Here is a 25872-nt window from a genome sequence, read left to right on the forward strand (position 1 = left end):
GATTACTCTTGTGTTTCTGGTGTCGCGGTTGATCCCATGTGGTTTCTTTCCTTTTGTCGAGACTTTATGGAGATTGTTGCAACTGAATGGCTTGCTGGGCCATTTCAGAGAGCAGTTCAGAACTAACCACATTGCTGTGGGTTAGAAGTCACATGTAGGCCAGATCAGGAAGGACACCAAAAGGCATTAGTGAACCAGATAGGTTTTCCAGACCCACAACAGTGGCTTCTTGATCATCAGCAGACTCCAGATTTTTATTGAATTTGGATTCTGCTGTCTGCCATGGCAGGATTCAAACCTGGGTCCCCGGAACATTAGTGATAATGGGAACTGCAGATGCTGGAGAATCTTTGCGCTCCTGAGATGCTGCTTGGCCTGCTGTGTTCATCCAGCTTCACACTTTATTATCCCCGGAACATTACCTGGGTCTCTAGACTAATAGTCTGGTAATAATACCATTGGGCCATAACCCCCTCCAGGCAATGGAAATACAGTGTACTAATTTAGTTAGTGGAAATCAGGCTTTTAAACCGGTATATTAGGATGAAAATTTTTGTTTGAAAATCAGCAACTGCTCAAAATTAAATTTGAAATACAGCAACAGAGACAATTTAATGGTTGCAGCTGGATCCCTGGAGAATCCATTTTTGATGGACTAAATGGCTGTTTCTTATACACAGCTGTTCTGTTCATATAGTCTTACCATATTTCAAATTAACAAAACACTGTTCAGCTGATTTAGTTCATCACTTCAGCACAAATTCATGAGACATTGTACATCATAGGCTCTGTTCGTTCTGCAGGTTTGATGAATAACTTGGTGTTGCTGCGGCTAAGCTGGTTTGTATTAAATTTTTGGGAAGTAGCCCAATGGAAGCACCATGATGCTGATTTGCCTGTGCGATTGGCACCAGGATGGGTTAGGGTTAGGGTTTGGAAGTTAGAAGTTGTGTATTGTGTTAAATAATGTTGGTGTGCAGTAGATGGAATTATAATAAAAGGCTAAAAATATCAGACCTGGCTCAATGCAGGTTAGGGTGATAATGTTCTCAGCAAAGAGGTATTCCAGAATGATAGGGAAGGAGAATTGGCCATATTGTGGCAATATTGATCCGAAAAACTCTCATTGCACTGGAGTAGATGGATGTTCATTAGGGTGTAAGGTATATCATATTTGGTTGGAACAGAGGACCTTAAAGAGCGATGACACCACATAACAGAAGCCACAAATTGTGGGAAGGAGACTATGGAGCAAATTTGCAAGGAATTTACATAAATGTTCAAGGACAGTAGAGCAGTATTGTTAAATACTTGCATTATTCAGCAGTAGATTAGGATAGTAACAGTAGTAACAGAAAACAGGAAAAGGATCTCCTGAAATGATTAGACTAAAAACAGAATTCAGGTGGTGAGGTTAGACTGAGCATGGCAATAAGGAGACGAAGGAAACCCAGAGTCACTGGGATTTGGGAGTAGGGACTCTCTGCTGGTTGGAGTCATATCTGACACATCGGAAGATGGTTGTGGTTGTTGGAGATCAATCATCTCAACTCCAGGACACCTCTGCAGCAGTTCCTCAGGATAGTGTCCTAGGCCCAACCATCTTCAACTGTTTCATCAATGACCTTCCCTCCATCAGAAGTGAGGATCATTGCTGTTGATTCAACATCGTTAAGCACTATTCACAACTCCTCAGATACTGAAGCAGTCCATGTCCAAATGCAATAAGACCTGGACAATACAGAAAGTAAGAATGGCAGATGCTGGAGTCAGAGATAACACAGTGTGGAGCTGGAGGAACACAGCAGGCCAGTCAGCATCAGAGGAGTTGACATTTCAGGTCGGCACATTTCTTCAGAGGGTCCCAACCCGAAACGTCAGCTTTCCTGCTCCTCTGATGCTGCCTGGCGTGCTGTGTTTCTCCAGCTCCACGCTGTGTTATTTAGGACCTGGACAATATCCAGGATTGAACTGAAAAGTAGCAAGCAATGCTTGAACCATACCTTTGCCAAGCAATGACCATTTCCAATGAAAGACATTCTGACCATCTTCCCTCAGCACATAAGTGGCATTGCCATTATTGAATCTGCCACTACCAACATCCTGAAGGTTACCGTTGACTAGAAACTGAACTGGACTAGCCACATAAATATAGTGGCCACAAGAGCAGGTCAGAGGCTATGAATACTGCAGTGAGTAACTCACCTCCTGCCCCTCTAAAGCCTATCCATCATCTACAGTGCACGAGTCAGGAGAGTGATATCTCCCACTTGCCGGGCTGCGTGAAGCTCCATCAACATTAAAGAAGTTTGACACCGTCCAGGCCAAAACAACCTGCCTAGTTAGCAGCACTTCACAAACATCCAACCCCTACACTACTTATACTGCTGCTACGAAGTGCCGACTATCTACAGAAATTCACCAATACTCCTTAAAAGCCAATCTCCAAACCCATGACCACTTCCATCTCAAAGGACAAGGGTGACAAACACATAAGAACACCACCAACTGTAAGTTCCCCTTCAGGCCACTCACCATCCTGACTCAGAAATATATTGCCATTCCTTAGGTTTCATTGAGTAAAATCCCTGAAACTCCATCCCTCATGGCATTGTGGGTCTGCCTGCAGCAAGTGGACTGCAGTGCTTCAGGAAGACAGCTCACCATCACATTTGTAATGACAACTAGGGATGGGCTACAAATACTGGCTAAAGGAAGTCATATGAAGACTAAAGGACATAAAGCAAACAATACTCATGAATGGTTAAGGATGGTTAAGATTAATTTTCAAAAAAAATTAAATTAAAGCTTCTGCAACATGCTCCCATTCTTCCTTTAATACCCTCAGATGGAAACTGTCAGCATCTTGGGATTTGTCACTCTTTCATTCCATTAATTTCCTCATTATGTTAATTTTATTCAATCCCTATTCCCGATCCACTATTAATTTCTACAGGACTTCCGGCAAGTTATTCTCTTTTTCTCCTGTAAATACTGAGGCAAAGAAATTACTCAATGTCGCCTCTGTTTCCCCATTGTCTTTGATAACATCCCCATTTCAGTCTTTAGTGGGCCAACATTGCTTCTGACCATCCACTTTCCCTTTATGTGACTGGGCAATTTCTTTTTATTGATTTTGATGTCCTTGCCAAGTTTCTTCTCATAATTCCTTTTCATAGCTCTTATGAGTTGCTTTGTGACCCTTTGCTGGTCCTTTTATCTTTTTCATTCAGCAGGATCTGTGCTGTCTTTTGCATTTTTCTAAACCTTTACCTTTGTAATAACCCCATAGTTTTTTTTTCTGTGAAGTGAAGCTTTTTTCTCTCAGTGGTAAAAACTGGTTTTGTATTGTGTTAAATATATCTTTACTCCTCTGCTGTTCTTCAGTTGTTTTACCCGTTAGAAGATTTTCCAAGTTTACTGTGGACAGTCTCCAAAAAAGTCCTATAGAGACTAAGATCCCGTCAACAAGTCACCCTTTATTTACACATGAAAAGTTTTTGACTCTAGTATTGCCTTTTCAGAATCAGCTCTGAGTGCCAGAATCTCTGATACTTCTCTTTTTATCTGTCAGCCAGGGCTCCCTAATTGGACCAGATTAACAACTCCAGTCAGGGAGGTCATAATCTATGGGATCCAGCTGGCTGACCTCATCACAATCACTATAGTCTCTGTCTCATATCATTAAAGCCGCCTTCACATAAATCTAAAACACTAGTAGTTTCATGATTTTCACTTTCAAATGCTACAATGAACTCAATCATGTTATGATCACTATTTACTAAGCTTCTGACACTAATTCTTTTTGATCTGAAATGCACTATTGAAGAGGTGAGTTGGCAGGTTTGACAGTAACTTTCAAAGATGAATTGCAGTAAAACTAGAAGAGGATAATGAACTATGGAGCTACGGGAATAGAACAGGGAAGTAGGATTAATTAGACAGATTTATCAAAGAATGAGCTAGCACAGGCATCAGGGGCTGAATGGTGTCCTATGCTGTAGCATTATAAGACACTGAAAAGAAGAGTGAGAGTACACAAAATGTAGGAAACCTCACAAGAAAAAGGTATAGAGTAGTTTAGGAAAATGCAACTTGTGTGAAGACTGAGCAGAAATGGTAAAAGTTGTCTTTTTTGGTATTTGATTTTTATAAAGCCTGTAGGTAGGAGAGACCTAAATCTGATCTCAAGTTTTAATTCTGTGGTGTGAATCCTTCTGCACTTAAGGCTAGGCCGTGATGCTGCTTTTGATAGCTGGTGGCAAGCAAAGGTTTAAGTAGCTCCAAAGTTAATCTGAGAGTCTGATTCGAATACAGCTCAGGGACAGATTTGCCTGAAGGTCTGACCTGTTGTTTATTGGTCAGAAAACCCTTTACTAAGTAGCTAGAAACTCTGCAATCCAATATTCAGAGACAGCAGGCTATTGACAAGATGACAAAGTATGAAGCTGGATGAACACAGCAGGCCAAGCAGCATCTTAGGAGCACAAAAGCTGGCGTTTCGGGCAAGCACAGCTTATAATGCTGTTAGTCTGTAAAGTCCCCTTTATTCATCAACAGGATGAGAGCGTTGCTGGTGAAACAGCATTTATTTCCCATCTGTAATTGCCCAGAGGGTAGTTCAGAGTGAACCACATTACTGTGGGGCTGGGGTCACATGTAGGCCAGACCAGGTAAGGAGGGCAGTTTCCTTCCCTAAACGACATTAGTGAACCGGATGGGTTTTTCCAACAACCGACAAAGGATTCCTGGTCATCATTAGAATCTTAATTCCAGATATTTTATTGAATTCAAATTTCTTCTGTTGGTAATTTTACCCTAAAGATTTTTGTGAAGGGACCAAATCACAATTTGTCATCACCAGTATTTCGAGTGAGTTACCGACAGAAGGGGGGATTACATTGCAGCTCAGACCTGGGCCACTATTACTGCTGAGATTTTCCTCTACATTAACAACCTGCAAAGTCACATGCAGTGGGTACAGTCCAAAAATCACAAGGAGAAGCATCATTTTCATTTCTTTCATAATGGAAAATTGAGGAGGTTCTCTGATATCCGGCTGTTCATTAACTCGGCTTCAATTGAATGTATCTCTTTGTCTGAAATGCACAGCTCAGGGAATCCTGTGTTTTACCAAACCAGGATCTATCTGTTCAGGAGCTGCAAGTTCGTCTGGAACAGGAAAGGCAGCTTCGGGAGGACGAAAATGAAAAATTCACCAGCAAAATCATTCAGGTGGGTACAGATAATCTCCTGAGATTAACTGTTTGAGCAGATTCACTTAATATCCTGGGAGAAAGTTTCTTGTGAAAAGGGTGAGATGTTTAATTGATTTAATCCTTGGCCTCTGATCAATCAGTCACTTACACCCATGTCTTCATTTGGATCCCCTTGGTCTCAATGCCTTTAGGTGTGGTGAAGTTCTTGTACCCTAATTGTTATACATGGTCTCAACTGGAAAGTGGATGCGTGGGCATTAGGCAAGAGTAGTGGAACAATCTGCCGACATAATCCATGTTTGGATACCAAGAAAGGAAACTTGATTGAGGATCTAGAGGGTAGACAGTCCGTGTCAAGCCATACACCTCAAGAGTTGACTTTGTTTGAATGGCTGCAACAAAAATTGGGATGAATTTGACTATTCAGCAAGGAGACCAGTTCTCAGTTCTTTAGATTCAGTGTCATCTCACATTATAAACCATTATTATAGTCATTATAAACTGAATCTTGACTTGCACACCCATTTTCAAGAATAGACATTGGAGACGAGTCCCAGGGCAAAACATGACTTACTAAGCTTGTGTGTACTATCCATTGACCATCCTTAGCACAAGCTGTGGCCCTCTGTGAGTTCAGCCTGAGGATCTTCTATCCTGTGGAAAACTGTCCTCCGTCTTCCAACTGCTTAAAATTCCTGAGGGGAGGTTTCTCCCTGATTTAAGGGCTTTGACCTTGCCAGTTTTCCCTTTACTAGTTTTCCAGCTAGGTTTCTTTAACAAAAGGAAGCAATTCCCTCACACACTCTGGATCTCCCGATAAGCAAAGGCCTGAATAACACCTTTTTACAGCAAACCAGTGACTCAGAGCTCACCCACTGTGGGTGATCCTATTTGGAATACAATATATGAACAATTTGAAACATGGTATGTGGTAAGTCTTATATTGCTCGGGAAGAACAGGTGACCTTAGACATATAGTTTCCAAGGATTTTCTCAACTAGGACTAAACTCTGGTGGAATGCGTCTTTTGTATACTAATTGGTAGAGATTGATTTGCTATGATTAGTTAACAGTTCTATTATTTTTATGCTGATGGTTTTCCTTTTCATGAATCAGCAGGGATCTTGCTTTTTTGTGTCAATAGGTCAGCCTTGTATCTGATTCCCAGCTCCAAGTATTCCAATGTTGTTATTTCCATGGCAGTGATGTTGTGAATTGCTCATCTTGGTATGAAAACTGTGGGAGTTGGCGAGCAGAGCCCCTGGTGTGGAAGTTTCTGCCCCTAACAGAGGCTGTTTTTCTTGATAGAATTGGAGGCCATTTTGCCCAGAAGTAGTCAATGACCCTGACAAAAGAATACTCTTAAGGTCATTATGCCACTTAGATGCCGAAAGACTACAGAACTCTGAGGTTCAAACGGATCTGGCTGTTGATTACCTGAAACACAATAGGTCAGTATGCAGAGAGAGATAATGGGAACTGCAGATGCTGGAGATTCCAAGATAATAAAATGTGAGGCTGGATGAACACAGCAGGCCAAGCAGCATCTCAGGAGCACAAAAGCTGACGTTTCGGGCCTAGACCCTTCATCAGAGAGGGGGATGGGGGGAGGGAACTGGAATAAATAGGGAGAGAGGGGGAGGCGGACCGAAGATGGTGAGTAAAGAAGATAGGTGGAGAGAGTGTAGGTGGGGAGGTAGGGAGGGGATAGGTCAGTCCAGGGAAGACGGACAGGTCAAGGAGGTGGGATGAGGTTAGTAGGTAGCGGGGGGTGCGGCTTGGGGTGGGAGGAAGGGATGGGTGAGAGGAAGAACCGGTTAGGGAGGCAGAGACAGGTTGGACTGGTTTTGGGATGCAGTGGGTGGGGGGGAAGAGCTGGGCTGGTTGTGTGGTGCAGTGGGGGGAGGGGACGAACTGGGCTGGTTGAGGGATGCAGTAGGGGAAGGGGAGATTTTGAAACTGGTGAAGTCCACATTGATACCATATGGCTGCAGGGTTCCCAGGCGGAATATGAGTTGCTGTTCCAGTATGCAGGTCCAACATGCTGTTAGAAAGTCAAATGGAATTGGCTCATTTGTTGCAAGGGAAGTAGAATGTAAGAGGAGGTTTGTTTTGCTACAACTGTACAGAACAGTGCAGAGATCTAGATTACTGAGTACAGTTTTGATCTCCTAATTTATTAAAGCGTATAAATGCTTTGGAGCGAGTTCAGAGATGGTTTATTTGACTGATAGCTGGGGGTATAGCTGGGGTGGCATGGTGGCTCAGTGGCTAGCACTACTGCCTCACAGCACCAGGGACCTGGGTTCAATCCCAGCCTTGGGAGACTGTCTGTGTGGAGTTTGCATGTTCTCCCTGTTTCTGCGTGGGATTCCTCCAGGTGTTCTGGTTTCCTCCCACAGCCCAAATGTGGGCAGGCTAGGTGGACTGGCTATGCTAAATTGCCTGTAGTGTTCAGGAATGTGTAAATTAGGTGGGTTATAGGGGTATGGGTCTGGGGATTGGTGTGCTCCTTTTGGGCTGAAGGGCCTGTTTCCACCCTGCAGGGATTCTGTGATCTGTGACGTTATGCCTAAAAGTTGAACAGACGTGCCTTAATCCATTGGAGTTTAGAAGACTGAGAGGTGATCTTACTGAATCCTGAGGGCTTTGTCAGGGTGGATACTGAAAGGACACTGTCCCCTATGGGAGAGACCACACTCTGGACACACAGAAGGATGTCCCATTTACTATATGGGTGTGGTGACTTTTTTTTCTTGAAAGGATGTGAGTCTTTGGAACTCTGTTCCCCAGGGTGTGGTCAAGGCAGGGACATGGACTATTTTTACGGCAGATATAGACATCTTCTTAATTTACATGGAAGTCAGAAGTTAATAGAGGGGAAGGCAAGAATGTGTGTAGCTAAGGCAACAGTCAGATCCACCCACAATCTTACTAAATGGTGGAGCAGGCTTGAAATGGCTCAAAGCCCCTAATTTATATGTACTTAAAATTCAGAAGGATGTTTATTGCCATGATGAAAAAAAAATGCAGCTAGCATTCAAAGCAGAGCATTCTGTTCCTTTTGAGGCAAGATAAGTAGCAGAAATCCAGGAGCGGTCATGAGGAGTTTTCTTTTTCTGTGGCTTTGTATTTAAAAGGGAACATTTTGCAAAGTTATGGGGAAAGAGCAGAGGAATGTGACTGAACCTCAAGAGTTCTGTAACCTTTCAGCATTTCAATGACATAATGATCTTTAGAGTGTGTTTTCTTTTGTCAGGGTCATTGACTACTTCTGGGGAAAATGGCTTCCAATTCTATCATGAAAAACAGACTGTTAGGGACATGCACTTCCACACCAGGGGCTCTGCTCGCCAACTCCCACAGTTTTCATGTCAAGATAAGAAATTCACAACAGTGCTGTCTGATTCTACGTGAGAAAGTCAGTAACTAGCTCAGGTCAGGTCCCTTCCAAAGCTTCTGAATAATGTGGTGATGTGTGTTGAAAGCTGCATTTCTATTTGGTTTTATTCCTTGGACTTATTCAAGAAAGGAGGACGTCATTGTAGCTCCAGCTCTTTGCCAGGCTTTCTGTAAGCTTTTCCAGGGAAATTTGACTGGGTCAAAAAATGCACAGAAGCCATGGAGCTTTGAGTCAAGAGTCTGCGCTGAATTTTACAGCCCCCGTGATGTCATCTCCCCACAAGCTCACTGTGCAGAGAGGAAGCAGTTGTGTTTGTCCAATCATTAGAAAGGGAATCAAGAATTTCTTCAGAGTCATATTGAGGTTAAGAAACATTGGCAGAGGATTGTGTTCGTGTGGAAAATATGAAGTCAAATTTATCCTGAGAAACTTTTTAAATTCCCTCAAACAAATTCACTCTTTGGGCAAAATGCACTGATTATTTTACATAACAAATGTTATTTAATTTCTAAATTGAACTGTAACTGGCCTAAAACCTCCTTTTCCTTTCAAATTTTTTGCCAGCTGAGGTCATTGGACTAGGGATGGCCACAGGCATTTTATTATCAGTTTCATTTGGTGATTAAAACATAATTGTTACATGCTCACACAGTGGGTTTTATAATTTATAACTGATTCAGAGTGGATTAATGGTGTCTAACACAGTGGGTTAGAATGCAGGACCTGAGTCTTGCCCAAATTGATAAGGAGCTTCCTGTGTCTGAGGGAAACCAGGCAAAACAATGGCTGTGTTTCCTGATGCTAAGTTGGATTGAACTCCCGTATTAAACTGCTGAGTGAGATATCATCTCTTTTTGCCTCAGTGAATTATAGCGATGTTTGTACAAGGTCTAATTGAAAATAAGTTCACAACATACAGGAAAGCCTACTGTTTGGTGCCAGTTGGCACAAGTTTGGCACAAAAAGATCTGAGTGCCTTGGTAGGGCAGAAGTAAGTGAGTATCTGCTGACACCTCAGATGGTTACACTATGGAAGCAGTAAAAAGATGTGACCTGAATGTGCTCAATACTAATGTTAGACTTCAACATTGCTCCATTTTTGATCATAGGGAGCAAAAAGTCATTTCTCTCCACCCTCACTGTAAAAGTATCTGTAAATTCTGCATGCAAAGACCTTTAAATTTATATTTACTTGAAACGTGATGTCTTAATAGTGTTTCTGTTGTCCACGTGACGTGGAGATTAGGGTAGAAAGTTATTGAAGATAGAGCACTAAGTAAATCCCAAGGTGGGTCTTCCCTTTAATCCTTGAGACTTTAGCTTCATGCTCCAATAAATCTTAAGTGCCTAGAACAATGTGTTCTTTGCTGCCACAGATTGAAGAGGAAAACCAGAAGAACTTGCGGAGGAAAGACTTTGAAGTACAGAGCCTGAACTTGCAGAACAGACTGGAGCAGAAGTCATGGAGTCACGAAAGGGCTCTGCTACTGCAGGAGATGAGAATGTTCAAGGAGAGCACTTACTTGTTCTATGTTAAGCTTAAGTGGCTGCTCAAGCATTGGAGGCAAGGCAAGAAGATGGAGTACAGTGGAGAGGACATCTTGGAGGTATGATCCCTGCACCTCAACTCAATGCATAACTAATCTGCGGCCTTGAGCACTCTCAATTTTTGACTTTGGAATTAAAATTTGGCAAATAATTCAATAAACAGTCATACCGTTGGGATACTGAGAAGTTTTTCTCGTTCATTTGTGGGCATCACTGGCTAACCAGCATTTCTTGCCCGCTCCTAGTTGCCCTTGAGAAGCACGTGGTGAGCTGTCTTCTCGAACCGCTGCAGTCCACCAAATGTTGGAGAATGAAGTGAACTTGGGAAGTATTGACCACTGATCCCTGAAAGGAACAGGGCACATTGATGAGAAAATCAACAAGGCATCCAGGATCTTTGCTTCATAGAATCTGAAGCACGGTAGTTGTGCTAGAATTGTATGAAACACCAGTTAAATCACAGCCACAGTGAACGGCTTTGGTCAATACATTATGAGAATGCGTTTGCACTGGAGAGGGTGCAGAGGAAACCGAAAAGAACGTTGCCAGGAATGGAAAAATTTGGCATTGAGGAAAGGGCTGTTTATCTTGGAACAGGGGAGTCTTGCTCGCACTTGAAGCAAGGCTTAGGGGCATGGATAGAGCTATCGCAAGATCCACCACAGGAAGAGCTGCTGTGTTTTCAAACCACAGCTGATGCCAATGTTGATAAAACTGCTTCCTGCTGATTTCTTCAGCTAGCTTCGATCACAAAATTTAGTTCACCCCAGCAAAGAATAGTGTAGAATGAAATGTGGAGATCTTTGTTGAGCTACTGTCAGTGAAATCAAAAGACTGCACAGAGAACAAGTCATAGCTCTGGCTACCCCCCTAGGTGTGAAGGAATGAATTACAAACCTGCCCAAATCTTTTGTTTTGTGGGCTGGCCCTAGTCAGCGTGACAAAATGCTTGCGCCATGTAGTTTTTCTAATAATTGCTGAACCTACCTCACATTTCTTTTCTCTTTGATGATTTACGGTTATCACATCCATGAGCTTCTACAGCAGTTCCCCTGCGTCTTTTCAACCCCGTTTTACCTTATCACATTATTCCTCCTTTCGAATTGTAATCATAAAGGTTTGCAATGTCAAAAATACGCCCTTTGGGCTATCAAGATTGTGCTGATCACAAACAACCACCTAATTATTCTGAGGTAACATGGTTTGAAGCTGAATGAGCGCAGCAAGCCAAGCAGCATCAGAGGAGCAGGAAAGTTGACGTTGCAGGTCGAGACCCTTCTTCAGAAAAAAATTTTATTTTTTCTGGAGAAGGGTCTTGACCCGAAACGTCAACTTCCCTGCTCCTCTGATGCTGCTTGGCCTGCTGTGTTCATCCAGCTTCACACCGTGTTATCTCAGATTCTCCAGCATCGGCAGTTCCTACTATCTTTACCCAATTATTCTGGTCCCATTTTCAGGCATTTGGCCCATAGGCTCAAATTTCTTGACTTTCTTTATAAGTTGTTGTTATTTTATTTCATCACCTTTCATTTTGTACCTTTGATACTTATTTACATTAAATCACAGCACAGCAGGAAGGAAGTTCCAGGATTTTGACATGGCTATAGTAAGGTAACAGCAACGTAGTTATAAGTCAGGATGGTGTAAGGCTTGAGGGAGAACTTGCAGATTGTGATGTTTGGAACCATCTGGTTCCTTTGGTCCCTCTATGTGGTGGCGGTCCCAGGCTTGGAAGAGTGTAACAAGTATCAATTACAGGCAGGCATCTGCTGCCATTTTGCATTGGTGGCGAAGGAAGTAAATGTTGAAGTTGGTGGATGAGGTGACAGTCAGGTAAACTGCTCTGCCTTGGATGGGGTGTTGAGCTTCTTGAGTGTTCCTGAAGCTGTACACATCCAGGCAAGTGGAGCATCTTTCTGAATTGTGCCTTGTAGATAGTGAACAGGGTTTGTGGAGTCAGGAGGTAAGTTACTCACTACAAAATTCCTAGCCTCTGATCTACTGTTGAAACCATATGCGTACCTGGCTAGTCTAGCTTAGTTTCTGAAAAATGGTAACCTTCAGGATGTTAATAGCACGGAGTTCAATGGAGCTAATAACATTGAATGTCAAGGTGTAATATTTAGATTCTCTCTTCTTGGAGATGGCCATGGCTTAGCATAGTTGTGGCACAAACGTATTTGCCATTTTTAAGCCCAAATCTGGACATTGCCCGGGTCATGGAACAGGTGGGCATGGCTGCTTCAGTCTCTAAACAGTCACAACTGGCACTGTACATTGTGTAATCATCAGCAAACATCCCTACCTCTGACCTTATGGAGGGAAGGCCATTGATGAAGTTGAAGATGGTTGAACCTAGGACACTACACACTGAGGAACTCCTGCAGAGACATCTTGGAGCTGAGATGACTGACCTCCAACAATCTCAGCCATTTTCCTTTATGCTAGGTTTGACTCCAACCAGTGGAGAAATTTCCTCCTGATTCCTATTGACTCCAGTTTTGCTAGGACCCTTTCATACCACACTCAGTCACATGCAACTTTGATGTCAAGGACTATCACTCTGAGTTCACCTCTGGAATTCAGTTAGGAGCAAATTACTGCGGATGCTGGAATCTGTACTGAAAACACCAAATACTGGAGATCACATTGGGTGAGGCAGCGTCCATGGAGAGACAGAAGGCTCATGTTTCAGGTCTAGATGACTCGTCATTAAAGCTCTGATGTGAAGTGTGGAGGGAGCAACATTTATGCTATTCTGGGTGGGGGGTGTGTGGTGGAGTGCTGTGGGAGAAAGGGTGTTGATAGTGCAGATGAAGTGATCAGAATGTGAGAGTGGTAGAATAATGGTGTGTCTAACTGCCAGACTGGAAAGAAAGACAGTCCCTCTGAGATGGGTACTAGATAAAAACCAAAAGACTGCGGATGCTGTAACTCAGGAACAAAAACAAAGTTGCTGGAAAAGCTGAACAGGTCCGGCAGCATCTGTGGAGGAGAAAACAAAGTTAATGTTTCGGGCCCGGTGACCTCTGAGGAAGGGTCACCAGACCCGAAACATTAACTCTGTTTTCTCCTCCACAGATGCTGCCGGACCTGTTCAGCTTTTCCAGCAACTTTGTTTTTGTTGCCTCTGAGATCAGGTTGGGGTTTGTTGGGAGGACATGGTGACAGAGAATGTAACAAGTAAAGCTAAAAGAAAGGGAAGGAATGGAAGTGGGTTCACAATCTGAACTCAGTAAAGCTCATAAAGTTGGTTAGACACTTTATAACGTTTTGGATTTAATATTGAGTTCAACACCTTCAGATAATGAAAGCTGAATGAAATGAAGAAGAGTCCCAACCCAAAACGTCAGCTTTCCTGTACCACTGATGCTGCCTGACCTGCTGTGTTCCTCCAGCTCCACACTGTTATCTCCATTCCTTCCCTTCCATTTAGCTTTACTTGTTACATTCTGTGTCACCATGTCCTCTCTCCCTTCCCCCCACCACTCCAGTGGGACGATCTGTTCTTTCCAGTCTGATACTTAAGAAGCACCATTGTTCTGTCATTCTCACATTGTGATCACTTAATCTGCACTATCAGCACCATTTCTCCCCCAACACTCCAACCTCCGTCTCCACCCCCTCTCAATTGCTTAATGCTGCCCCATCCACACTTCACATCAGCTCACATCATAGAAAAGATCAGCCATGATTTTATTGAATGGCAAAGCAGGCTCAAAGGGCCGAACAGCCTACTCCTGTTCCTAGTTCTTATGTTCTTACGTTCTCTGATGAAGAGTCACCTTGACTCAGAATGTTAGCTGCTGTCTCTCCATTAATGCTGCCTGACCCGTTGTGATCTCCAGCAATTTTTGTGTTCAATCTGGAATTCAGTTCTTTTGTCCATATTTGAATCAAGGCTGTAACGAGGGCAGGAGCTGAGTGACCCTGGCACAGCTCAAACTGAGCGTCAGTACGTAGGTGTTGCTGAGTAAGTGCCATTTAATATTACTGCTAGTGACCACTTCCATCACTTTACTGATGGTCATGAGAGGGCTGTTGGAAAAGTAATTGGCATAGCCTTTGCAGTGTCCAGTGCTTCCAAACATTTCTTGATCTGACATAGAGTGAATCAAAGATAACAAAGTGTGAAGCTGGATGAACACAGCAGGCCAAGCAGCATCTCAGGAGCACAAAAGCTGACGTTTCGGGCCTAGATCCTTCATCATTATTTCTGATGGAGTGAATGAAGTTGGCTAAGGGTTGAAAAAAGGACACTAGGACTTAGGAGGAAGCCAAAATGGAACACCCACTCAATGTTTGGGAGAAAGATGAATGACAGCGCTTCAGCCTTGTCTTTTGCACTGTGTTCGCTGGGGGTGTTTGTGGAGCCTCCTTCTCCATTCAGTACTTTAATTATCCACTGCCATTCACAACTAAATGTGGCAGTACCCCAGAGTTAGATCTGATCCATTGGTTGTGAGATACTGTTGCTCTATCGCTCGCTGCTTGTGTTGTTTGTCCTGCCTAGTAGATTCACCAGGCTCACAACTCACTTTGAGGTATTCCTAGTGGCATGCCCTCCTGCATGCTCCATTGAACCAGGGTTGATCCCCTGGCTTGATTCGAATCAAGATTGAAGGACTTGAAGGGTTAAGTAGATGATATACCTGGCCACAAGGTTGCAGATTTGCGCTGGAGAACTGTTCTGCTGCTGTTGATGACCCACTGCGCTTCACTGTAGCTAGATATGCTCACAGTCCATCCCATTAAGCATAATGCTAGTGCCATACAACGTGCTGGAGGGCAGCTTTAGTGTGAAGACAGGGTGTTGTCTCCACAAGGACCGTGCGCTTGTCGCTCTTACCAATACAATCATGAACAGATGCACCTGTGGCAAGCAGATTACTGAGGTTGAGGTTCTCCCTCTTGTGACTTCATTGTCACCATTAAATCAGCTTTTAATTCCAGATTGTATTCAAATTTCACCACCTGTTTTGGTGGGATTCCAAACCATATTCCCAGAGCGTTATCCTGGATTTCAGCCTTACTGATTCCATGTTAATACAACTATAACACTAATTCCCTCGAACATGTGAATGTTCTCTCTCTGTCTCTCTCTCTCTGGACGCCCGACCTCGCTGTATTCTCTCACCTTTTGTACCATCTCCAGCCATTTTCCTCTAATTTTCCAAGGATACTGAAACATCTGAGCACCTTCTTGCTGTCTGTCTAACAAAGGCTGTGGCCAGGTTGTTAGAACCTGTTTTTTTTTTATATGGTCTGGCATGTTGTATAACCTTCAACCTGAGCTGTTGAGTGAGTGAGCCATCTTGGCTTCCTCCTGAGGCCCCCATCATCATGGATGCTAGTCTTCAGAACTGACCAAACCCTGACCTAAGCCACTACACAGCAGCTACACAATAACCCAGGAAACTGCCTAGTATGCCACCTTCACAAAAAAAGCAAGCCAGTTACCATCCCACCAGTCTGCAGTTGTAGCTTTAGTCAGGATGAGCCCACTCCTGGACTAGCAGTGAGACCACAATGAGCTGAAAGAAAATGAAGGCTGCATACTGTACAGTGCAGAGCATCCAGAAATGACAAAATACGTCGGCCGAGTTGGTTTTAAAGCTGTGGTGAGTGAGGATCGGAAATACTGGGGGTGGAACAGAGTTCAGAGAGGAAGGAATTGGAGCAAAAGACTAACAGGATGAGATCAGACATGACCATTATACACCCCCATGATGTGCATGGCTTTGAAGTCAGTGAAAGTGAATCTTGGGTGAGAGTTGTAGTAGGTGATAGATGTGATCGATTCTGCTTTGCTCTGTGTCCCTGCCCACACCCAATCTTACCCCCCTCAGTTCCAGGCAGCAAAATCTTGGCAACATGCTGGCTGTGGTGGGCAATGAACACCAGTCAACCGTTGTCACACAGCTAATCATTTACTAATCATTCATAGTTCCCTAAATCATTCCCTTTCTCGACAATCACAAAGGGCGACCATCCTGGACCAAAGCCTCAGGAGGCTGTGAGATCTGGTTGGTATCACAAGGCAGCCAAGTCAAAATAGTTCAATGACCTAACAGCAGATTGCTAAACCTAAGACCTCTACAGGTTTGATGTTCTAGAAGCGTGAGATCACCTCGACTGGAGAATTTTCGACTGACTGAACTGACTTTGTGATCGTTCATTTTAGTAGCCCTTTGCCATCACACATCTCATGAACATTCTGATATAATTGGTTTGGTCCTGTAAAGCTAGATACCTGAGTGAGATGCAGGAAGCTCATGCAGGACATAGGAATGAGTAGAAGCAAAATGTTAGCTCCTAGTGCAAGCATCCCAAAGGATTTTTTTTTAAATACTGCATTGTTGCAGGAGAGTTACTTAGTGTTTATCCTGGCAATATTAACTGTGGTCTTCCATAGTCAAAATTTGTAGACCTTGTTTGGGTGGCACACTGGCTCAATGGTCAACACAGCTGCCTCACAGCGCCTGGGACTTAGGTTCGATTCCAGCCTTGGGTGACTGTCTGTGTGGAGTTTGTACATTCTCTCTGTGTCTGCGTGTGTTTCGTCTGAGTGCTCCAGTTTCCTCCCACAGTCGAAAGGTTAAGTGATCAGAGATCATGGGAACTGCAGATGCTGGAGAATCCAAGATAACAAGACCCTTCAAGAGTCTAGGCCCAAAACGTCAGCTTTTGTGCTCCTAAGATGCTGCTTGGCCTGCGGTGTTCATCCAGCCCCACACTTTGTTACCAAAGGTGAAGTGGATTGGCATGCTGCATTATGCATAGACTCAAGGGAGGTACAGGCTTAGCCGTGGAAAATGCAGGGATATAGGCTGGTGGGTTGAGCCTAAGTAGGATGCTGTTTGGAGTGGCAGTGTGGATTCAGTGGGCTGAATGGCTACTTCTGCACTGTGCAAATTTTTTTTAACGTACCAATGATGTGTGTTGAGTTTGAACAGATTGAAAACCTGCCTGAATTGAACCTGCTCCTTGCGCCGAAAGAACTGGATGCTGATCAGGAGGACAGTGGGTGCGTGCTGACAGAATACTCCCAGCTTTCCTGCCCCGTGACTGATGATCGTAGACCTCAGCTACAAACAAAAGAGTTACTCCAACACCAGAAGCAGGTGGGTAAATCCTTCTCAAACCTCCCACCCCTACATCCTTAACACCAACTGTTATTCCCCTCCCATTCTCCCCATGTTCGGTCAGTTGGAATTTAGGTGAAGCTGAGTGGCTTCCATTACCAGATCAGCAGGTGGATCTTCAATGAATGAGCTTACAAGGGCAGCTTTTTCTAAGATTTCTTTCACTGCTTTCTTAAAATTGAATCCTTTTGCTCGAACATCATTGTTAACAATAAGCTCGCTCTCATTCCGTGATCTCTCTGGGACTCAATCCTCTTATCTAAGAGTGCTAACACTGCAGCAATTTGTCTTCACTCATTATTTTTATATTTGCAACTTGTCTGAGCCATTTTCCAGAGATTAGATCCCTCGCTGTTGTGCTCGGTCCAAATTCCCCACATTTTGTGCTTTTTCTAAAGCCTCCCAATGATTGCTCTCAAAGTAATTTATTGCATTTTGAAACAGTTCACAAATTAGAAGAACAACAGTTGATGTGGGATGCAGTAACTGAGTTATTTGGGATGCATGATGTGCTAATTATAATATTAGTTGGGATGATTTTAGGCCTGTACATTGTATAGCACTTCACCAATGTGCTTTTCTTCATGTCATGTCTGGCTCTGTGGCAGGCAAGCAACACTATTAATGAATAAAAATTGCTTGGTTTGATTACATTGCAGGAAAATGCATATTTATTTAAATGCTAGAAATGCTAAAATAGTTTCCAAATAAGTTCCCTCAACCGCGAAACATCTCAAAACGAGAGAAATTTGAACAGTACCAGAAGTAGGGGGGCAAAATAAGAGGGAGGGGATTTAGGACTGAGTTGAGGAGGGACATCTTCACCCCAAGAGATATGAATTTGTGAAATTTCCTGCCGAGTGAAGCATTTGATGCTTCCTCATTGAATGTTTTTAAGGCAAAGTTACATAGATTTTTGAACAGTGGAAGAATTAAGGATTATGGTGAGTGGACAGGCAAATGGAGCTGATTCCATGAAAAAATCAACTCTCATCTGATCGAATGGTGGAGCAGGTTCGATGAACCTACTCCTGCTCCTGATTCTCATGTTCTGCCATCCCACACCCACACTGGTAGATTGATTGAACCAATGCCTCATATCACTGTGTCTGGTTTGAAAGAGATACCCTCGTTGAATATCATCTTCCGTCTGCAACAACAGCAGCTGTCAGTGTGTATTTGCTGCTAAAGCTGCTCTAAAACACATCACAGGAATGTTTGTTCTTCAGGCGTCCCCTCTCCATGTATTCCAACCAACACTTTACACTTCTCAGCGATGAACAGAATTGAGAGTTTCGTCATTTGGCAAATCAGATGAGGCTGCATAGCCTATATGCAATACAGTTTTGGAGTAAATTGAGACTTAATATGTGGTACGTATAGCGGTGATTGGGAAGAACAGGTTCACAAAGCTCTCCACAGCATGGGTTTTCCTTGGGTCGCGTCTGTTGTTTGATTGTCTGATTCGGATGTGTAATTAATAAAGACTAACTGCCGTCATGAGTCAGTGATTCCATTAACATTGTCTCAACGTGGCAGGTGGTGGACAAGATGTAACAGAAATTGAAGTTCAGCTAAGTGAAAGGGTCACTGGACCTGAAATGTTAGCTCTGCCTTGCCTCCACAGATGCTGCCAGATCTGCTGAGTTTCTCCAGCAGTTTCTATTTTTGCTTCAGATATCCGACATCCACAGTTCTTTCGGCTCTATGTTTTCCAGACAAGATGCATCTGGCTTTCTTTGTTCTAGCATATCTCGTGTGGCTAATAGTTTAAACACCACTTGTAAAAGAATGGAGGGTGGCAAGGGCACAGAATGAGTGAGGGGGTGACAATGCCCATCACCAAGAGTGGTTTCAAAGCACCGTTACAACATAGGCTGGTCGTATCCTGAAGGATGTATCTGCCAGTCTGGTGCGGAAAGAACCAGCAATGAGGGCAAAATCTCCTCGACTTCATTCTCACCAAAACTCCTCAATGCTGAGTTAATCAAATGGTTGATTGGCATGTGTTACTGGCAACAAGAAAGTAGAGTTAATCGGTTCAACCTCGACCTTAATGGACGATGGAGCAGATTCAGTGGACTAGATAACGAAGTCTAGCTCAAGTTTTATTTTTATGTTCTTGAAGATCGAAGCACCATGGGATGCATCTGTCTGTGAAATAGGAGTGACCACCGCAAATCCCTTACAGAGACATAATGCTGGGATGACATTCTTCATCATCATCATGTGTGGCACCACCACAATGCCAAATGGACTGGTTTCAGAATGGATTTGGCAGCACCAGACTGGGAACCCATGTGGTATTGTGTGCCATCATTGGCAGTGATATTATATTTAGCCAGAATCTGTGGCTGAACACCTCACACCCCAATATTTTTCTCACTCTACCATTGCCATCAAGCCTGGTCCATCTGGTCAAGCTACAGCATTGAACAAATTGTGTTAGACAACTGAAAATTACGATGGAGCTAAGTGATCCCTAAATCAGACCTGCAGTCCTGCCACATCCCTCTATGAATGATGGTGGAAAATTAACTCTAAAAAAGTCTCCGAAAATGTCTGGACCCTCAGCAATGGTGGCCCCAGCACACAAATACTGAAAATGAGGCTGAAGCATTTGCAAGTATTTTCAGCCTGAGGTGTCGAGTGAATAAACCACCTTGACCTGTTCCTGATGTCCCCTCCATCATGGACACCAATCTTCAGAACTGACCACACCCCTAGCTAAGCTGCTATAGAACAGTTACCTGATGGTGTGGAAAATTACCCAGGTACACCGTCTCCACAAAAAGCAGGACAAATCCAACCCAGGCAATGACCATCCCATCAGTCTGCTCACAGTCATCAGCAAAGACGTGGAAGGGGACAACAACAGCATTATCAAGCAGCACTTGAGCAGAAACAATCAGCTCCTGACTTCATTACAGACTTGTTCCAAACATGGACAAGTGAACTGAAATCCTGAGGTAGGTCAGACTGCCCTTTACATTCAGGCAGCATTCAACCAAATGCTGCAGGCAGGTGGGACTGGTTTAGTTTGGGATTATGTTCAGCATGAGCTGGTTGGATTGAAGAGTCTGTCTCCATGCTGTATGACCATATATCACTCGATAAGAAGCCCTAACAAAAGTGCACTCAATGGGAGCAGAGGGAGAAAGCTGGTTGGAGTGGTACTTGGCACAAAGGAAGATAATTGTAGTTATTAGAGGTCAGGTATCACAGCTCCAGGATGTTGAAATGTTTGTTGATGATTGCTCATTGTTGAGCGCATTTAGTAACTTCTCAGCTACTGAAGCAATCTGTTACAGTTGGCAGTTACTTCATTTAACCAGCAAAACACAGACAATAATCAGGAACGGGCTGATAGGTGACCTTTCACATTCACCCCACACAAGTGCCAGGCAATGACCATCTCCTGTAAGAGAAAATCTTAACCATCTCCCCATGGTATTGGAATCATTCAATCCCCCAGTATCAAAATCCCACCACAGCAGATAGTGGGATTTGAAGTTTAAAAAAGTGCATGGTATAAAATAAAAGTCCAATGATGATTACGAAACCATTTTCAATTGTTGTATAAACCCATCTGGTTCACTCATGTCCTTCAAGGAAGGAGATCCGCCATCCTCACCTAGACTGGCCTAAATGTGACTCCAGACCCACGGCAATGTGCTTGACACTTAGCTGCCCTCTGATTGGGCTAAGAAGCCATTCAGTTGTGTCAAACCACAGAAAGGAATAACACCAGACAGAACACCTGGCATTGACCTAGGCACTGGAAATGACAGACAGTGTCAGCCATTGTTGACCGTCCAAAGTTATCATTACAACCACCTGGGAGCTAGTGCCAAAATTGGGAGAGCTGATTTACAGATTAGTTAAGCAACAGCCTGACATAGTCATACTCACAGAATCACACCTTACAGATAAAGTCCCAGACACCACCATCACCATCCCCAGATATGTTCTGTCCTACCGGCAGGACAGATCCAATGGAGGTGTCAGCGCAGTTGGGTACAGTCTGGAGGGAGTTGTCCTGGGAGCCCTCAGTGTGGACCCATAAAGTGTTGTAGGTGAAACTTGGGCAAAGAAACATCCTGTTGTTTGCCAGATGCTGCCCAATCATCTGGTGGATGAGTGCTCTTCTACGTTGAACCTCACTTGAGGAAGCACAGAGTGTATTCCAGGTGAGGCATTTTAACACCTACCACCAAGAGTGGCTTGGCAGCACCATGACTGATGGCATTGGTTCAGCCCTAAAGGACATAGCTGCAATGCTGGGTCTGCAACAGGTGATGAGGGAACCAGAAGAGGAAGAAAAACATACCGACCTCATCTCCCAGTTGCAGATGCACCTGTCCATGACAGTATCAGCAAGAGCGACCGCTGCACAGTCCTTGTGGAGCCCCAATCCCACCTTCACATTGAGAATACCCTCCATCATGTCCTGTGGCACTACCAGCATGCTAAATGTGATAGATAAACAGATCTAGCAACTCAAGACTAAGCATCCATGAGACACTGTGGACCATCAGCACAGGGTCATACTCCAATACAATCTACAATCTCATAGCCAGGCATATCCCATGCTGTGCAATTAGCACTGAGCCAGGGGATCAACCCTGATTCTATAATGAGCGTGGGAGAGTATGCCAATGGCAGTACAACATTCCATTGGCAGTACTGAAGACTTGTAGTCCAAAACATTGCACACCCTTAGCCAAACTACTGCAGTACAGCCACAACACTGGCATCTACCCGACAATGTGGCAAATTGCCCAGCAATGTCCTGAACACAAAAAAAGCAAGACACATCCAACCCAGCCAGTTACTGCCTCATCAATCTATTCTTGATCATCAGAAAAATGGTGAAAAGGGTCATCAACAGTGCTACCAACCAGCACTTGCTTTGCAATACCTTGCTCACTAAAGCATATTTAGTGTTCTACCAGGGTCACTCAGCTCCTGACTTTATTAAGCCTTCATTCAAACGTGTACAGAAGAGCTGATTTCCAGAGGGAGGTAAGAGTGACTGCCCTTGACATCAAGGCCTTATTTAACCTAACGTGGCATCAAGAAAATCCTGGACAAACTAGTCAATGGGAGTCAGAGCAAACTCTTCGCTGATTGTAGTCATACTTTTCACGTGGGAAGATGGTTGTGTTTGGTTGAGGTCAGTCATCTCAGCTCCAAGACATCTCTGCAGGAGTTCCTCAAGGGAGTGGTCTATGCCTAGGCTCAACCATCTCCAGCTGCTTCATCAATAACCAGCTTTCAATCAGAAGGTCATTTGTAAGAAGAAGGGATGTTTGCTGATGATTGAATATCCAGCACAATTCACAACACCCCAGATACTGAATCAGTCCTTGTCCAAATGTATAAAGACCCAAGCAATCTCCTGTTCTGGTGAAGAGTCACTGGACTTGAAAAGTTCATTCTGTTTTCTCCCCACAAATGTTGCCAGGCTTGCTGAGTTTCTCCCACAATTTCTGTTTATATTTCAGACAATACCCACATTTGGACTGATGTGTAGCAAGTAACATGCATCCCACACAAGTGCTAGACAATGGCAATAGAATCATAGATGTGCAGCGTGGAAATAGACCCTTCTGCTCAACTCATGCGTGCCAACCTGATATCCTAAATTAGCCTATGCCCATTTGCCAGCATTTGGCCCATATCTGTCCAAACCCTTGCTATTCATATGCCCATCCAGATGCCATCTCCATCAACAACAAATCTAACAATTGCCTTGTGATGTTCAATGGGATTACCATCACTGGATCTCCTACCCTCAACATCCTGGATGGTACCATTGACCAGAAACTGAACTGGACTCGTTACATAAATACTATGCCTACAAGAGCAGGTCAGAGCAACTAACACAACTCATGACTGTCAAAAGCCTGTCCATCACAACAGGACACAAATCAGGAGTGTGATGGTATCCAAAACTTCTGTGTTTTTTCAAGTGTAGCAGTTCAGCTTCCATTTCAGTTCTAAAAAATGGCAATACGTGGTCTCCTTTCACTCCCTCACCGCTGGCTTACACTAATAGCACTGTACACTCTCTGCAAAATGCACTGCAGAAATCACAAAGACTGCTTTGGCAGCATCTTCCCAGCCCACATCCAATACCGTCTAGAAGAACACAGGGGCAGTAGGTGCAGGTAGACACTGCTGGTATTCCCCCTAATTTTGCTTTCTTCTCTCGTGACCTTTGAGGTTCATGCGCTGCAGAGACTTGCGAAACAGGAAGCCAATCCCGCTATCGATGTCAGCACATCAAACATCTCGGGGCTGATTTGGGACCTACGTTGCCATTCCGTTAGTGTTGCTGACTGAAAATCCTGGAACTTCCTCCCTACATCATGTGAACTGCAACAATTCAAGATGGTGGTTCACCGCAAACTTCTCAAGCCCCATCAGAGATAGGCACTAAATGTTGGCCCAGTCTGCCACACCTACATCTCAGGAATAAATGAAAAAAAATGGAGTAGAGAGGGCAAGGGTATACAAAATACTAATGGCAGTGACATAATAAGGCCAATAGCAAAAAGAAACACAATGTTCTCCAGCATTGGCAGTTCCTACTATCTCAGTAACTGCGTTAAGCTTCATTGTTCGAAGAGCAATGCCTGAAAAGCAGAGCTTGTGTTAGCTTCTCTAGACCACATTTGGAGTAGGGAATGGTTCTGCTGTCTGTGTTAAGACATGATTTACTTTGAATCACACCATGTTATTTAGTATATTATCTGAGTTAACCAAGTCTAACATTCCATGCAGCGTCACTTTCCAAACCCATGATCACTTCCATCTAGAAGGATAAAGGCAGTAAATACAGGGGAACACCATCACCTTTGAGTTTCCCTCCAAGCCACCCACCTTCCTGATTTGGGAATATATCGCCAGTTCCTTCCCTGCCACTGGGTCAAAATCCTGGAGTTCCCTCCCTAAGGGCATTGTGAGTCAACCCACCACAGCTAGACTGCAGCTGTTCAAGAAGGCAGCTCACCACCACCTTCCCAGGGGCAACTACAGGTGGGCAATGAATGCCGACCAGCCAGCAATGCCCACATCCCACAAATGAATCAAAATGATTATGTAAACATGAGCAACGACAGTTGGCACCTATCATCTGGTGCGGTTAGTGCCAGTCAACAAATATCCTTCACTACTAACATCACTATAAACAGTTTGCAAAGGAGCACAGAATGCAGTAGATTTGATTAGTGGCGATTGAAGCAGACAAGATGCATAACAAGAGACATATGCTGGAGAATCCAAGATAATAAAGTGTGAAGCTGGATGAACACAGCAGGCCCAGCAGCATCTCAGGAGCACTCTGATGAAGGGCCTAGGCCCGAAACGTCAGCTTTTGTGCTCCTGAGACGCTGCTTGGCCTGCTGTGTTCATCCAGCTTCACACTTTATTATCTTGCATCACAAGAATGCCCATTTATCCGCCATAGTCAGTCACTGAATAGTTAGAAGTTTTTTAAATGTTGTGCACTTGAAGTGTGAAGTGACAGAAACTGATACAAGTATGTCTGTGGAACAAAATGAGCAGTAATACACTGACATAAACAGTTTGAAAGATAGATTTTGAACCATTGACCTTCCAGTAAATTCTGTGTAAGGAGTATCATTTGCAAGTAGCTGCGCTTTGTTTTAATGGGTAGAGCTAAATCTTTGTTTCACAAGTCAGTCTCCCTGTGTGCACTATCCCCATCACCATCAAATCTCAGCCCTGACTCACCAAACCATAATAAAGCAATTAAAATAAAAACAAAAGCTAACATTTGTTTAAATGTTGCTTATATCACAGCTAGCCCTTTGTGTTTTTCTAACCCATTGCTTGCATTCTTAACATCGATTCTCTCTGGGCCAAAGGGAGGAAAGCAAAACCTGCCAACTTTTATAGGCGACCGAGCTGGAAAACAAGATGTAAGATTGTGTCCTGATGGCTTATATTTCCATTATCACAAAGTCGGGGGTGGGGGGAGGGGGGCCATGTGTGGGACGCCGTTATAAGCAGAGTGTTTCAGTAGTTGCCTGCATGTTCACTCATTCGGTATTTTGTTAATTCAATTGTACAAAGTTCTCTGCATTGAAAACTTATTTCTTAGGAACTTTTAAATAAATGGAGAGTCTTTAAGAGAGTTTCGAGGTGATCAAATATCAAATTTGAAGATGGTGAAGGAAGCCAATTTTATCCAAGTGACTGTTCACCATAGTAAAGACTTCAGTTGCCAGCAGTCACTCATAGTACAAACAGAAGCATGGAGTAAGCTGTTAAGCATTTGGAATAGCCAACTTGAGAAAATCATCAAATGGGTATGCAAAGCAATTAGATTAGTTTCTGGCTCATTGTTGTCTGGCTCTCCTCACTGGCCACTCATCTTCCACCTCCCACGCCATCAGATCATTTAAAGTTCCATTACCTTGCTCACTCAGTACTTCTGTACTTAGTGATGTCTTATGGTACTTGACTACGCAACACTGTGCTCCACCTTATTTCTGTACGGTCCTCCAGCTGTGTAAGCCTTCAATCT

General features: G+C 43.7%; 1 protein-coding gene across 6 annotated transcripts in view; it reads left to right on the forward strand.

Moving 5' to 3' along the window:
- LOC125451557 (microtubule cross-linking factor 1) overlaps positions 1 to 25872 on the forward strand; it is a 196565-nt gene that overhangs the window by 111457 nt on the left and 59236 nt on the right. For 3 of the 6 annotated variants that reach the window (XR_009445791.1, XM_048528771.2, XM_048528774.2), the window contains exons 7-9: positions 5113 to 5235; positions 9999 to 10229; positions 17118 to 17294. Coding sequence is in view for 5 of the 6 variants with exons in the window: in XM_048528771.2 (XP_048384728.2) it covers positions 5113 to 5235; positions 9999 to 10229; positions 17118 to 17294 (531 nt within the window). In the remaining variant the exon portion in view is untranslated. The remainder of the gene's footprint in view (positions 1 to 5112; positions 5236 to 9998; positions 10230 to 17117; positions 17295 to 25872) is intronic. The other 3 variants (XM_048528772.2, XM_048528773.2, XM_048528777.2) reach the window with 3 other exon arrangements.

This window comes from Stegostoma tigrinum, chromosome 5 (genome assembly GCF_030684315.1).
Source record: "Stegostoma tigrinum isolate sSteTig4 chromosome 5, sSteTig4.hap1, whole genome shotgun sequence".
NCBI classification, from domain to species: Eukaryota; Metazoa; Chordata; class Chondrichthyes; order Orectolobiformes; family Stegostomatidae; genus Stegostoma; species Stegostoma tigrinum.